At 36.3% G+C, this 15,438-nt stretch overlaps 1 protein-coding gene across 2 annotated transcripts in view; it reads left to right on the top strand.

Moving 5' to 3' along the window:
- LOC111053334 (plexin-B-like) overlaps positions 1 to 15,438 on the top strand; it is a 170,810-nt gene that overhangs the window by 95,112 nt on the left and 60,260 nt on the right. For both annotated transcript variants that reach the window (XM_039441246.1, XM_039441245.1), the window contains exons 11-12: positions 13,885 to 14,151; positions 14,859 to 15,035. In XM_039441246.1, coding sequence (XP_039297180.1) covers positions 13,885 to 14,151; positions 14,859 to 15,035 — 444 coding nt within the window. The remainder of the gene's footprint in view (positions 1 to 13,884; positions 14,152 to 14,858; positions 15,036 to 15,438) is intronic.

Raw genomic sequence — 15,438 nt, 5'->3', positions numbered from 1 at the left:
ACAAAGCTCCAGACGTGGCAGTGTGATTTTCTTCAATGGAGCTACCTTGGCTTTAGATCTTAGTATTGTGCATACCATGCTACCATCCTTCAATTAGGCTCGCAAATAAACCACTCCAGCATAGCCGCGTTCTGAGCTGTCAGCAAAACCATGCAGCTGTATATTTTCACACAGCTCAAAGTTCAAGCAAGGAGGAATATTAAGTTTTTCCAACAGGGGTAATTGGTTGCAAATAAACTCCCATTTCTTCACTACCTCCACGGATGCTATATCGTCCCAGTCACATCCAGATTGCCATAGATATTGAATTATACTCTTGATGGTAAGCATGAAAGGTGTCAAATATCCTAATGGATCAAAAATCTGTGCTAAAGTTGATAAAATGTTTCATTTTGTAGCTAGCTTGGATGGAACCTTTACCCCGTAGAAGAGGTAGTCACCAATTCGATTCCACTGGAAGCCAAGAACTTTAGTGGTTTTGTCAGACTCCAAAGTGAAATCTTTTGCTTCAATAGCACAATGCTCAGGAGGGAGATTTGATAGAATGGCAGGATGATTGCTGGCCCACTTTCGCAATTCAAATTGCCCTTCGATTAACAATTCAGTAAGCTCGGACTGCAGTTGCTTGGCTGCTTCCACTGATGGGACTGATGTGACTATATCATCCATGTAAGTAGAAAACCGTAAAGCTTCAGAGGCTGCAGGGAACTTTTGTCCTTCATCTTCAATCAACTGATGCACGGTACGAATAGCTAGAAATGGTGATGATGATACTCCATATGACTCAGTTGTTAGAGTATACTCTTTCATTTCTTCTCTATCATCAGCTCGCCGAAAAATCCGTTGGAAGTCATGATGTTTCCTATTCAACGAGATATTTCCATACATTTGTCTAATATCACAAACAATTGCCACCTCCTGAGATCGAAATCTCAACAATAGACTTGAAATATCTAATTTTAAGCTGGGCCCAATGTGGAGAATCTCATTCAATGAAGGATCATTTTCAGTTTTCATTGAGGCATCAAAGACTACCCGAAATTTACTGATGTTTCCATCCTCTGTTATACGACAAATACAATGATGAGGAATGTAAAAATTGTATTTTGTTTGGTTGACTGGTTCGGGTGCTAGCACCATGTGCTTTTGTTTTAAATAATCCTCCATAAACTCATTATACAACTGTCTCAATACAGGATTTTTTGATAACCTACGTTCCAATAGTATAATTCTTTTCAAGGCTAATTCTCGACTCTCATTTAATAATTCTGGTGTTTCCTTGAATGGTAATTCTACAATGTATCTACCAGTATTCGAACGACAAACAGTTGTTTTGTATATCTCTTCACAGGCCATTTCACTTTCCGATTTTTTTTTGTCATAGGTGGCTCTTCTACGGCCCAAAATCGCTTCAACAACTCTTCTAAATTAGAATTGGAATATGTGCACAGAATATTTGAGATAGTAGAACTCTCCTCTGATACCTTACCCATCAGGCAGTAGCCCCATACAGTTTCTAGAGCAGATGGTGTACCCGCTGGACCAATCACCTTTCTTCCAGTCAGAATGAAGGGGAAGTATTCAGCACCCAATAAAATATCAACCTCCTCTGAAAGGAAAAATTCAGGATCTGCTAGATCCAGTCCTTCAATATGTGCCCAGTATGCATTTCTTATCTGATTTGTAGCTGCTATCTTGTTGACTACCAATGCAGTAACTTTTAATGGAGGGGAGTTCGGTGTTTCAAATTCACAGTTAGTGATTTCATCTGCTACTTCCAATTTAGTATCAGATAATCCATAGATTAGCAAGCTATGTGTTTTCTGCACCACTAAACCCAGTTTTTTCATGCATTGCCTTGTAATAAATGACTCGGTGCTTGCACTATCCAATAATACGTTGACCGTTTGATAATTGCCTTATCTCGAACTTCCGTTCTAACAGTTGATAACAATACTACGGAACTCTTTACATTCGAGAAAACCTTCTTAGCTGAGTCAGTAACAAATGTTTGATGGCCTTGATCAGCGGCATCGTGCACGTCTACCCTGCTCATTTGTTTATTACCGGCCAATGTGTTGGTGTTTTCAACAGGCGGCTGTCTCGGCTCTAAATGGAGGAGCGAATGATGATGCGAATTACAGTGACTGCACGGCTTCCTTCTTCTACAATCTCTTATAAAGTGCCCTGCCAATAAACAGCATAATACATAGTTTCCATTCTTTTACACGTTTTAATCTATCAGACGGTTTGAGATTCAAGAACACTTCACAATTTTCCAGTTCATAAGAATTATTACATTCAATACATTTCAACTCGTCCGATTTTGCTTTAACAATCATAGCTGAAGCTTTGTAATTTCCCATAGTGGGTTTCGATTTCCCAAATTGCTTACGTGAGGAGGCTTCTGACGATGTAGATGACCCCAATAAATCAATGGATTTAGTAGCCTCCAAAATAACAGCTTCATCATTCAAAAATATTTGGAAGTTTTTCAAATCGGATACTGTTCCATTTCTTAGCAGTCTCTGCCACTTCTCTCTCAATCCTTCAGTCAGGTTTTTACGTAAGACAAATAATAACAGAATCATCCAGTCATTAACTGAATGACCAATTGGTTTTAGTGCTGCAATATACTCAGCTAAATGAGTGATGAATTTTTGTAGTGAGTCTGGTTGCTTATTAACTGCTGGCATATCAAAAATTGCTTGCAAGTATGCGTCAGTCAGCTTGTAAGAGTCATTGTAGCGATTCAATAATATTTTCCATGCCTCAGCATAATGATCACTTGTCAATGGGACTACAGAAATGACTGACAGTGCATCGCCTCGCAGTACAGACCAAAGATACATATGTTTTTGTATGTCAGCAATTTGACCATTATCATGAACCGTGGCTTTGAATAAATCTTTAAATTGACTCCAAATTTTCAAATCGCCATCAAAGGTCATTAAAGGAAGCTTAGGTAGGGCTACTGATGAGATATTTCCAGTTGTAGGTGAAGAAGCTACATTGGAAGAACTAATATTCAAATTTGTTTGAGTGGATGGTAAGGTTTCGAGAATAGCCTTGACATTGAAATAAGTCTCATCAAATTGGCTCATCAAATTTTCAAGCTCACTGGTTTCCAATCAAGGATTTTGTTAGTTATAGTAGCTCTGCATCTTATCTATTATATCATTGACTCCACCTGGTGGTGATCGATATGCTCACCCAGAACTTTCAATAAATTCTTCATTTTTTTATTTTTCGGATCCTTTTCGACAGCTTTGGCAATTTCATTAATCCGTTTTATTTTACAAATTAATGCATCTCTTTGAAAAGTCAAGTCTTTGATAACACCCATAGTGAGGCGATAACAGTGAGCGCTCGTCAAGAGAGAGAGTGAGACAAAGAACCAAACAAGAATAAGAGGGAAAACACGAGAGCAGGCGACACAATGGAACGAACAATGGCTGGCTTATCTAATCATACAAGCCTAGCCAGCACTTCAACTTATGCTCGGTAGAGAATGATCGGCTATGAGGCTAATAATACCATATCGATACTCATTGGAACAAACTATAACTGCTATTAATAACGAAGTAATGACAATAATCAATGCAAATAACTGCAAGTATCCTTTGAAAAAAGTAACAGTTCCAGTTACTGTTACAGCTAGACGACGTATAAGTCTTTCTCTACTTATCGACCCGAACTTGCCAGTCCAGCCTTGTGGCGCCAATGCAACAATCTTACACAATAAAACTACAACACAATTATTTACGAAAATATTACTTGTTCTACTCAATTTCCAACTTAAATTGAGCCCAAATTTCTTAAGAATACCACAAATAAAGCATATATTCATCTATGACGACAAAAAACAAGCCATATACACAGAAAAACCAAGAATAAAATGGGCATAAAAAACGACAAACCTATTAGACGATATTTCAAACTTATGTCCTATTCAAATTTGATTAACAAATCAATCCGGCCCGGAGGACCATGTTTAATTCGACAGAGGCTGGCTCAAACAGCACTCTGGTTTGTGGACTGTATCAATTACATCGAGAACTTTTTGGGTTGTCTGGTGTCAGGTAGCAAGTTGAACAATTAAAATGGCTAAGTGCACAATAACATAGGCCTACCTTCATGTCCAAATCCTCCTTGCTTCCAGGATCCCAGGTCCAGATCACAATATGAGACAAGACGACACTTGTAATAAATCACAATAAATAATCAATAGAACACTTTGCTAAAATCGACATTATGAGAAGTGAGCTGTTCAATTGGCTGTCAATCGGCAACTGGCGGCGATTATGCTATGCGCATCACCCTTCAATTGCCCCCTCTACCACACAACGCCAGACAACAGAGCAACATTGATATAATGTCCGAACACACACTTATCGGAATCCGCCTAAAACAAACAGAAATTAAACCAAACCGAATGTGTGTGAAACTACCCTAACAGCTGATGATTGTTCGAGATATAGGTTTCCTTAAGGAATCTTTTCTCTGAGAATCAATTATTTATAGGATGTCTCAGTCCAGTCAGTCCAGTAATAGAAACTTATATAATTATTGCGCTCTCGGATTCTTGTAAGGAAAAGTGGTGTTTTGAACATTAATTTTGTGAAAGCTTTTGTGAAGTTTATTTCATTTATTACACATAAATAAATTAAAAAAATAGATCACAGTATCATTTTTATTACACATATATGTTTGATAATGCCCTATATAGGCCAGTTTCACATGGCAGAATCCTGCCTCCTGAAGATCATATTACAGAATATTATATTTCATATTTTGCAGCTCTCCTTTGCTTTCACATGGGGATCTTTCAATTTAGCCGACGGATCTAACAAGTAAGCCGACGTTTGCTCAAAGTATGACTCATCACTTTTTCTCAAAGTCTAACTTCCTTTAAAATATAGATAGAAGATTTCTGATTTCGGATTTGGATTCAGCGACCCCAAATTCTATGAAGCGTAAGTCCCATTTTCAAAAATACCCGAAAACAAGGGAGTTATAGCTGTTTTTAATATAGCTTTCCATTATCATATGATTATATAGTAAACGTACAAAGATAACAATACTCCTGCCTCACGAAGAGACAGGCAAAGGGTTTAAGAAGTTTTCAAACACCTAAAAAGTTTAAACATGAACATTTTTAATTTTTAAAAGTTAAAAAAATTAAACTTTGAAAAGATGAATCCAAATATGAACTCATAAATCATCTCTTCTCATCACCGAATAAAATACGAGGAAAAGGACAAGTACAAAAGGACAAATACAAATAGTACAAAAAGGACAAGTACAAATACAAAAGGACAATCATACTACTTCACTGAATTTCAATTGTCATTCAACAATCTAATTTATCAGGTTCAAATAGTTGATTATACCAATAATTATTTCTTTGCAACAATCAGAAAAATCTATTATGAACTTACAGTATAAACATTGTGGTGATCTGAATCGATCTATGGTAATAATAGGAACTGAAAGAATAAAAAATGTCATTCCATTCCAACTAAAACGAAACTGATGTCTGTGTTTGTATTAGAACTGCTGAGTGGATAATGCATACTGAGAAAGTTATGAATAGTCCAGACCAGCCTGGCGACTTTGATGCTTTTGACACCGGAATCTCGTTTTATTTTTATTAAAGAATGAAAACCATGTATCATAGTAAAAAGCAGTTCTATACTTTGTATTATTATATGAGTATTGATTAACAGAATCATGGCTTGTCGATTTTAGTCGCTGAGCTGAATCCTCAGTTGTAGAACTATGGACCAAGCGCGAGCTTTTGCTTTCTATGTCGTATACCGTCGACACAAACTTCGGTTTTTCTGTTGTTCGATTTTTTGCCGTTCTTATGAATTCTGTTGAATCAAACATAATGATACAAGTTGCGCTGAACCTGGTAGAATTCATAGGAGCGGTAAAAATCAATTTTACGGGAATCGATGTGCATGTAACTTGATTTAGAAGATCAATATGATAATGTGTTCTATCATAATTTAATAATTATCTCAGAAATGCTCAAGTGAAAACGTTGGGGGCAGAGCTACTGCCATGGGGAGACAAATAAATTTATGAAAAGCTTGATAGCTTGAATAGTGATCTAGATATCTGTTACACGTTTTCAGTTCAAGACATAATATGTCTTGGAATAATTTTTAATCTGTTTTGTCAATCGGCAGGAAAACGTTGGTTTTTCAAAGTTATCATACTCCCTTATTTTTGGGTATTTTTCAGAAATCAAGATAAATATCCTACCAAATTTTTACCGTATAATTATATGATATTAGGAAGCTTTATTAAAAACAGCCATAACTTCCTTGTTTTCGGATATTTTCGAAAACGGGACTTACGTTTTAAAGAATTTGGGGTCGCTGAATCCAAATCCGAAATCAGAATCTTTCTATCTTCATTTTCAAGAAAGATAGTTTTTGAGAAAAAGTGGTGACCGGAGAGACGTAGAATCACCATGTGAAAACGGCGATTTGTCCGCTAGTATCTCGATCCAAGCCGGTTTCTGCTTGCCTCGAGGGGAAAAGACGTGACAAAAGGAGGTTCCTGGCTAGGGGTCACCATGTGAAAGACACGATTTGACTCAATGTACTTCGACAAAAAAACGTGAACACTGTTCAGTGTTCAAGTTGCACGTCCCCTATCGTGTGAACGTAGTGTGGCGTGCGTGGCGAGCATGACAGTGCTCTCCAGTAGAGCTGCCACCACCTGGTTTTTTGGGTCCTGGGCCCTGCTACTTTTATAGGATAATATTATTAAATAAATACGCAAACTCACCAAAACAATCTCACTCTATTGAAAAAATCCCATAACAAACATCTATACTCTCTCTCTAAACTCAATCACATTACTAAAAACTACATCTCACTATCTCAAGCACAACCTTCCTCTAGCGCGTCTCGGAACTTTCTCTCTCTAGTTTCGCCTCTACGCGGTCATCACTCTCTCAGCTCACCAGTTCAAAAGTCCAATTTGGTGGCCTGAGTGATGACTCCGCTATTCTAATAATTAATATCCTATGAGAGCGGGGTGTTTGAATTGTTACATCACCCCTCCGCATGAAAAAGATGTGGCATATACAATTACTGGCACATCTTTAAACTAAGTTGAAATCAAATAAAATTTAAATCTTCACAATATCGTTAAATATAGTTAGCAAATTTTTATATTCATTACATTTTAAAAATTTATATCATAAAATTCAAGGAGAGAGAGTATCATAGTTATACATTTGAATAATGAATCTAGTCTAATTTTACAAACAATAAATTATTGGCACAGAGCAAAGCAGAGTCCATCTTAACACATTAGGCTTCCATAAAGTTCTCCCACATAAAGTTTTAAATTGCTAATCATTATAGTCCCCACCACACATTGGTCACTTTTGAACACCCAGCGATTTTGAAACTGTTGAGTTGACTGTTAGGCAGTGTCGTTGCCGAATGTTGTCTCCTGCATTATCTTCTCGAGGTGACCGTCTCCTTCAACTCGGATGGTGGTGTGCCTGTGGTTCTGTTGCTCTGGCCTCTCTGTCCGTTCGCAAAAGGCACTCCTGCGAGACAACACAAAAACTTCGACCAGTATCAAGCTTATACTTAATATTGTATATATCACTAAATACAGCAATAAATTGTCAATTTCCTATTACACTAAACATAAATTATTATTCTCATGTTTCAATATATTAGATTTTCCTAAGTCAATGCTGATGACTTTATTGAATACATTTCAACTAATTTTCAACTCCTAAATTAATTTTAATATATAATAATAGCATAAGGTATAAATATACTACAAGTTTTCATAGTTCCTTTGGTGTGAATTAAAGCAAGACATGAAAATTCTTCAATAATAGAATATTATGCATTTCGTTTTCATTCACAAAATTAGTGAATCAAAGTTCCATTGGTTTCCCCATGGACATGTTTAGTTTCTTATTATTAGTTTCAATCACACACATCATTCTTCCACAATCATCAACATTCACTGGCCATCACTTTCACACTCCATACTTACTCAACATACTAATCATTCACACCTTGTTTTAGTTCTTTATTTTTGTTCCTGTCTCAAGTAAACTTGCTTTAATTCTTTCTCACCAACATTTAAAGTTATCATCTTGAAGTAATACAAAATAAATGTCCATAATAAAAATAAACTTCGACATATATAAAGTTCCTACTGAATATTATAATTGAATAAATAAATGAATAATCTATCGTATGGGGTCATTCTTTTACATTTAATTATACAATATATATTTATATCTCAATAATCATGGACATAATCAATACACTACATAATCGTTATATCTTCTTGGTTTTTTTCCTTTTTCTCTTGTGTTTCGAGTTTGCATCGTTATCTGATTCATTTTCATCATATGCTTCCTCTTCTCTTACTTCGTCATTGTTATCGTCGTCGTCTTCATCTTGCTCTTCTTCGTTTTCCTCATTGACTTCTATTTGTTCTTCATCTTCCTCCACTTCTTCTTCTGGCTCGTTTCCTTCTCGAACTTCATTTGCAGCTTGCTCATAGTACAACGCTGGTTTTATTCTGTTTACATGTACAACTACGTTCTTTCCTCTTACTCTCAATACTACATTCAGTTTCGATTTAATTTCTACAATTCCATACGGTCCTCTCCATAGCTTTGACAATTTCTTCACTCTCTTTCTTTTAATTTGTGGTACATAGAGATAAACTTTTTGTCCTACACGATATTCACTTGTTTTAGACTTTTTATCGTACTGCTTCTTCTGCGTTTTCCTTGCCTTCTCTTGGCACTCAACTGACATTTATTTTATAGTTTGTAGTCTACTTCTAAGATCTTCTATATAATTCGAATAAATCTCTGTATCTTCAGTTAATGTGAGATCAGCTTCAAGCGGTGTTCTCATTTTCTTTCCGAATACCATCTCATAAGGTGTGTATCCAATTGATTCGTGCTCTTGCGAATTGTATGCCATATTCACCATGGGAAGCAACTCATCCCAGTCATCTTGATTTTTGTTGACATAATGACTCAACATTTTTGGTATAGTTCTGTGAACTCTTTCCGTTCTACCATTACTCATTGGGTGATAAGCTGTTGTTTGTAGTTTTCTTATTCCTAGAAGTTTGCACATCGATTTCATCAGATCAGACGTAAAATTAGTTCCTTGATCAGTAATTAATTCCATTGGTACGCCGATTCTTGTTATCACTCTCTGTATTAGTGCTTGTGCAATCAATAGTCTCAGAAGTTTGATCCGGTAGGGCGATAAAATCCCCATATCTAGTAAAATGATCAATTACTGTTAGGATGTATCTGTTTCTTGACTTTGATAACGGAAGTGGACCTAGAATATCACATGACAGTCTGTATCCAAACTCGGTCACTTCTTCAAATTCTCCTAAGGGTGCTTTCGATTTTCCGTAATCTGTTCTTTTACTACATTCTTCACACGCTCTTATAAAATTAGTTACGTCATTCTTCATTTTAGGCCAATAAAACTTTTCTTGAATTCTTACAATTGTTCTCTTAATGCCCCCATGACCGGCAGAAGGAAGATCATGGTGGAGACGAATAACTTTCTTTCGAAGGCTTCTTGGTATAACAATCAACTTCTTATCATGTTTCTTGAAGTGAATGATCCCTTCTGGACTCAATTTGAAACTAGGATACTCTCGAAGGCGCTGACACTCTTCGTCTGCTCACTGCTTCTCTCTTATGATTTCCAAGTCTAACAGTGGAAGATTCTCAACTGTATTCTTGTATATAACTCTGCTTAAGCAGTCTGCATTTGAGTGTTTAACACCAGGCTTGTGAATTACTTTATAATCGTACTCAGCCAACTTCAAAGCCCATCTGGTTAGTCTACTTGATGGATCTTTCAGTGATAAAAGCCACTTGATAGCACTATGATCAGTATATAAAGTGAATGATCTACCATAGAGGTAACATCTAAAATATTTAACAGCCCACACAACTGCTAATAGCTCTCGCTCTGTTACACTGTAATTTTGTTCTGCTGAATTGAGTTGTCTAGATGCATATGCAATAACATGTTCAACTCCATTGATTTCCTGAGCTAAAATTGATCCAATTGCGAAATTACTGGCGTCTGTGCTAAGAATAAATGCTTTTGAGAAATCTGGATAAATAATTAGCGGCTCTGTTATTATTACTTTGTTTTCTAATTCATTTTTCAATTCTTTATTGTTTTCTCCCAATTTGATTTGTACTATTCTCTCCGACCTAGCAGGTATTGTGAGATTGGTTCTACAATACGCATTAACATGAACTGTCGATTCTGAGGGTAATTTTGAAGTTATCGGTTTTGATTGGATATAATTTTCTTCTATCTTTGAATTTGTAAAATCTGTTTGAGTACTTCCTTCACTTTTCATACTTATAGTTTTTGATTGAGTATTTTTTTCTTCAACCTTCATATAGCCACTCTTTTTGTAATCTTCATTGGAACTGTTTCTTTCATAAAGTCGCGCAACTTGCCTTCCCTCCATAAATAATATACTACGATCAAGGTCTATGACTGACTTTTTAATTTTGAGAACATCATATCCCAGTATTGCAATATAGGTGTCTGGTAAGTCAACTACTATTAAGTCGCATTTTACCTCCATCCCATTCAGTTTTATAACTTGCCTCACTGTCCCATGCACTCGCATAAGGGCTCCAGCGATGCCTCTAATTAGGATGTTGCTTGGAGTGATTGTGCCAGTTACGATTTGTCTTGTGATAAGGGATACTTGTGCTCCCGTATCAACTACAATCTTTCTTCCACTCCTCCAATACTACCATCCACAACTAGTTCTTCGGCACTATTTTGGCATAATGTAGTTACAATTTTGGGCTTACTTCGTCTCGCCTGTCCAGACCTATTACAAAACTGATCTGAATTTACTAATGTTTGGGGTTCCCAACGGCGGTCTTGAGCTCCCCGTTGTCGTTTAACAACTTCTCTTGATCTTTTCGGTTGTCATTTATCTTTTTCCCACTTCCCCAACAATTGTGTGCAAGATGTCCTCGCTTGTTGCAATTGTTACAAATTTTATCTGCGGAATATTGTTTCATTCTACATTCAATTTCTAGATGACCCTTTTTCTTACAAAAGTTAAAAACTCTAATGCCCACTTGTTGGGTGTCAGTGTGTACAACTCTCTTCCTACAATGTCTAGCGATGTGTCCAATCTTCCCACAGTTATAACAATTTTTTTGAGTTATTGTGCTAAATACTTTTCTAGATGGCTCCTGTTCATTTTGGAAGGGTTTTCTATCTAGGTTGGAAATCGCTATGGCTGTTGTTACTGCTTCTTTAAAGGATGTTGGGAATTTGATTCGAGTTTGTTTCCCTATTTCGCCAAGTAATCCTCTTAGGAATGACTCCATGGCTCTCCTATCAGCTTCTTCCCTTAGTATTTTATTAGCTTCATCACTTGCTGTTACTCTAATCGTCTTCCTACTAATGTTCATGACTCGGTCTGCATATTTTTCAATTGACTCTCCTTTATTTTGTTGGATTGATGCCAATTGCTCATAGTAATAGCGACTTGGTAGGCTATCACCAAAACGCTCAACCAAAGCTGTTCTAATTTCAGCTGCAGATTTTGCATTCCTACACCTATCATCTGACTTGAAAAACAATAATGCACTTCCGGTAAGTTTTAATCTGATAATTTGTGTCTTTTGAAATTCTGACCAGCCACACAATTGAGAGATTCCATCAACAGTGTCAAGAAAAGAATGAATTTGATCTGACTGCTCTCCATCGAATGTTGGAATACTGCTAACTAGATCGAAATTTGGTTTGACATTTTGCTCAGGGGGTGTAACAAGTTCTACATCTACTAAATTTGTATCTGTTCTATTTAGGTCTCTGTTAACAGTTTCGTTTAGTGTGATACTAAGTTGATTTAATCTAGCTGATAGCGCTTCAAAAGCAGCTTGAACTTCTACTTCCTGCCCTTCAAAATTAACTCTCTCAGCCATTTTAAATTTTTATAATTAACCTTTCATTTGCATAAATAAATAACTCTCATAAAACAATAAATTTAATCTATTTGTGTGACCTAGATAATTTCCTGAAATCTTTTCATCTTAAATTATTTTATAATAAACAATATTGATATCTGACCTGATCGATTCAGCATAAAAATGAACATTAATAATTTGATATGAGCTCTAAATAAACGAATGTAGACCTATCATAAAATGAATTCATTGGGAAGTCTATCTCCAACATAACAATTCGATAAATATATAAATAATAACAATTATATTTTCAATATAGAAAGAGCTGTATAAATTGCTCACCAAATTTAATTGAATCTACTTCATTCTACTTCATCTCCATCGTAGAATGCCGCAAACGTTGCCCCAGTAGTAGATCCATGTTATTACAGTTGTCATCCGCCGAACAGCTGGTAGAATGACAGCGACAGTCTCTATGGAGTCGTGTAGCCTGAAAAGCGATGAACCTGGTGACGTATTCGCCAACACCCAAAAGTTGGAGGAAGCCCACGTCACACCTCTGCCAATCCCCACCTCAACGTTTCGCTGGTTCGCTGCCCGCGTTCTGCTGACTCAAGACACTTCCGCTTTCCACAGTTCAACAATCGCGCGCCGGTTTCATATTTCATCCGAATAATTTTCGAACTCACTGTTCAAAACTCTTTAAAATTGAATTTAATAATTTTTTTAGCTGCATCATTTTTGAGACGTCAACGTTATTTAGAAAATATTTCTGAACGGATTTGAACTATGATATTGATATTGAACTATGAGTTTAAGAAATTTCACCTTTTGTCCGAATACATGTAGAAATAAATTTATACTGATCATTATTTGGTAGTAAAAAGTTCTCTTCTTCTTCACAAACTAACGAAATACATAATACACATAATCAAGAGTTTAACACAATCACGTACACACATTTAAAAGCGAATTAAAATTTAGTAATGCTTAACAATGAACTTTGAAACTATCACGGCACCAATATTATCTTTCGGAGACAATTTTTACTGTTCTTTCACGGTTGAAATACTTTTAAAAAGTTTTCAGAGTTCGGATCCCACCGCCAAGTCACCACTTGTGGCGTGCGTGGCGAGCATGACAGTGCTCTCCAGTAGAGCTGCCACCACCAGGTTTTTTGGGTCCTGGGCCCTGCTACTTTTATAGGATAATATTATTAAATAAATACGCAAATTCACCAAAACAATCTCATTCTATTGAAAAAAATCCCATAACAAACATCTATACTCTCTCTCTAAACTCAATCACATTACTAAAAACTACATCTCACTATCTCAAGCACAACCTTCCTCTAGCGCGTCTCGGAACTTTCTCTCTCTAGTTTCGCCTCTACGCGGTCATCACTCTCTCAGCTCACCAGTTCAAAAGTCCAATTTGGTGGCCTGAGTGATGACTCCGCTATTCTAATAATTAATATCCTATGAGAGCGGGGTGTTTGAATTGTTACAGTAGCCTATCTAATATTTTGTTTTGTAAATTCATCGTATGTTTTGAATAATAAAATTGAAAGCTAGTAACATTTGTTTTTTGTGATTATCACTTGTTTCACGTTGAACGTAATTGAAACATGAATTATTTATCTGTTAACTTTGTTCTCAGTAACACATACCATCTATTCAGCTCTCTTCTACTTTTTATTCACATTTTTGCTGGAGGCATATTTTTTATATTACCGTACATAATATGTAATATAAAAAAATATTATGGAACATCGATTTTATGAATCACTGACTGCTACTACGCACTCAAAACAACGACAGCATTAATGAAATGCGTTTCTCATGTTCATCAGAAAATAGATTATTGTGATGAATTGCATTTTTCAGGACTGCACTGTTCTGAACCCAACGCAGATGGAATGTCCGTCACCAAGTGTGAGCTTCGAGAAGGTATTGAAACAGTCACCGGGCAAGATCCAAGGCACGAGGTTGGGATTGAAGATTGGATTCATCATGGACCATGTTGAAGCTTTACTGGACCTAGAAAAGCATTTCAAAAGCCTAAGGTGTCAGCTGATCTATTATGAGGATCCTGTCGTTTTTGTCTTCACTGAGAAAATAAAATTGTACACGGGAGATCTACTTGTGATTGAGGTAATTATTTCAATCATTACTCTGATTTTTTGTGTTGGTTTGTCAAGTTGTGCGTAAATTATTTACATAATATCAAAATTAATAATTTTGTATTCATGTCTGTGAACTATTTTCTTAAAAAATGACTGCATTTTATGAGCTTGCATTAGGTCGATTAAATAAAAACTTGAAGCTAGTGGCCATTAGTTCTAGCTAGTGCAAAAATTTAATTGAATATCATGTGCTAGTTCTAGGTAAATGCAACTAGGAGTAATCACATGTTCCCGGAAAATTCTTTGGGTATGATCACATTCGATGCACATATATTTGAAGGTGCCATTAAAAATAGTAGATTTCGCCTAGTGGCGCGTCTTTCAAATTATAGTGAAGCATATCGTTACAAATAACATTTTTTAATAGTTTCATTTACAATTTTGAAAAAATGCTCATTTATCAAGATTCAAAAGAAAAATTAATTTATATGTTTTGGGGCTGTCTGTACGGGAGTCATCCGTAATCTGTTCTTACACGTCGGATCTCGCACATGTGCACTGGAAATTGCCAAATTTAGCCAACTTTCCTTTCTGGTTATTCAGTGACAGAGTAGACATTGCTGGTCAACAAAAGGTCACAAATCCAACGGGAGTATTTCATAGTATGACAGCCTGTGAATAATATCCAATGAATATTGAATTGAAGCAAATTATTGATTGATATTTTGTTGACAGGGCGACAACCTGAACGTAGCTACTGATGAATCGGATATAAATGTGACAATAGGTTCGGCACAATGCAATGTCACGTCTTTGGCTTCAACTCAGCTCGTTTGTTCACCTCCCGATGCTCAGCCGGCTCCATTCGACGAACTCAACATCAACACTGATAATGGACTGCCTCTTGTTGTTGTAAGTTGCCTTTTTTCTCAATTCAGTCGGGCGCAAATGTACTAAAAAAGGCACATCATAGAATTATCGGCGATTTTTTTTAAATCAACCATTTTTTGCCGCCATATTGTTTTTTTATGATGACAAATTCTTTTGAGACTGCCATCATGGATATTCTCTTTCTACACATAATAACGAGGAGGATTGATATCATTTCCAAGTCTGTACCTTCAAGGAGTCATGAGACACGCTTTTATAATTGTTAGGTTTGGCATATGGTGGAAAAAACGTGTTTTCCGCTGCATTCTGTACTTTTCACTCTTTTCACTCCGATGACGCTCCAGTCTTGGAAAATGAACGTACACCTTCAACTAGTCATTTTGAAACTGCGGGAATAATCTACGACACTGTCTGAATAATATGA

Source organism: Nilaparvata lugens, chromosome X (assembly GCF_014356525.2).
Source record: "Nilaparvata lugens isolate BPH chromosome X, ASM1435652v1, whole genome shotgun sequence".
Taxonomy (NCBI): domain Eukaryota; kingdom Metazoa; phylum Arthropoda; class Insecta; order Hemiptera; family Delphacidae; genus Nilaparvata; species Nilaparvata lugens.
Note: the sequence above shows the minus strand (reverse complement) of the source record. Positions and strands in the feature narration are given on the sequence as shown.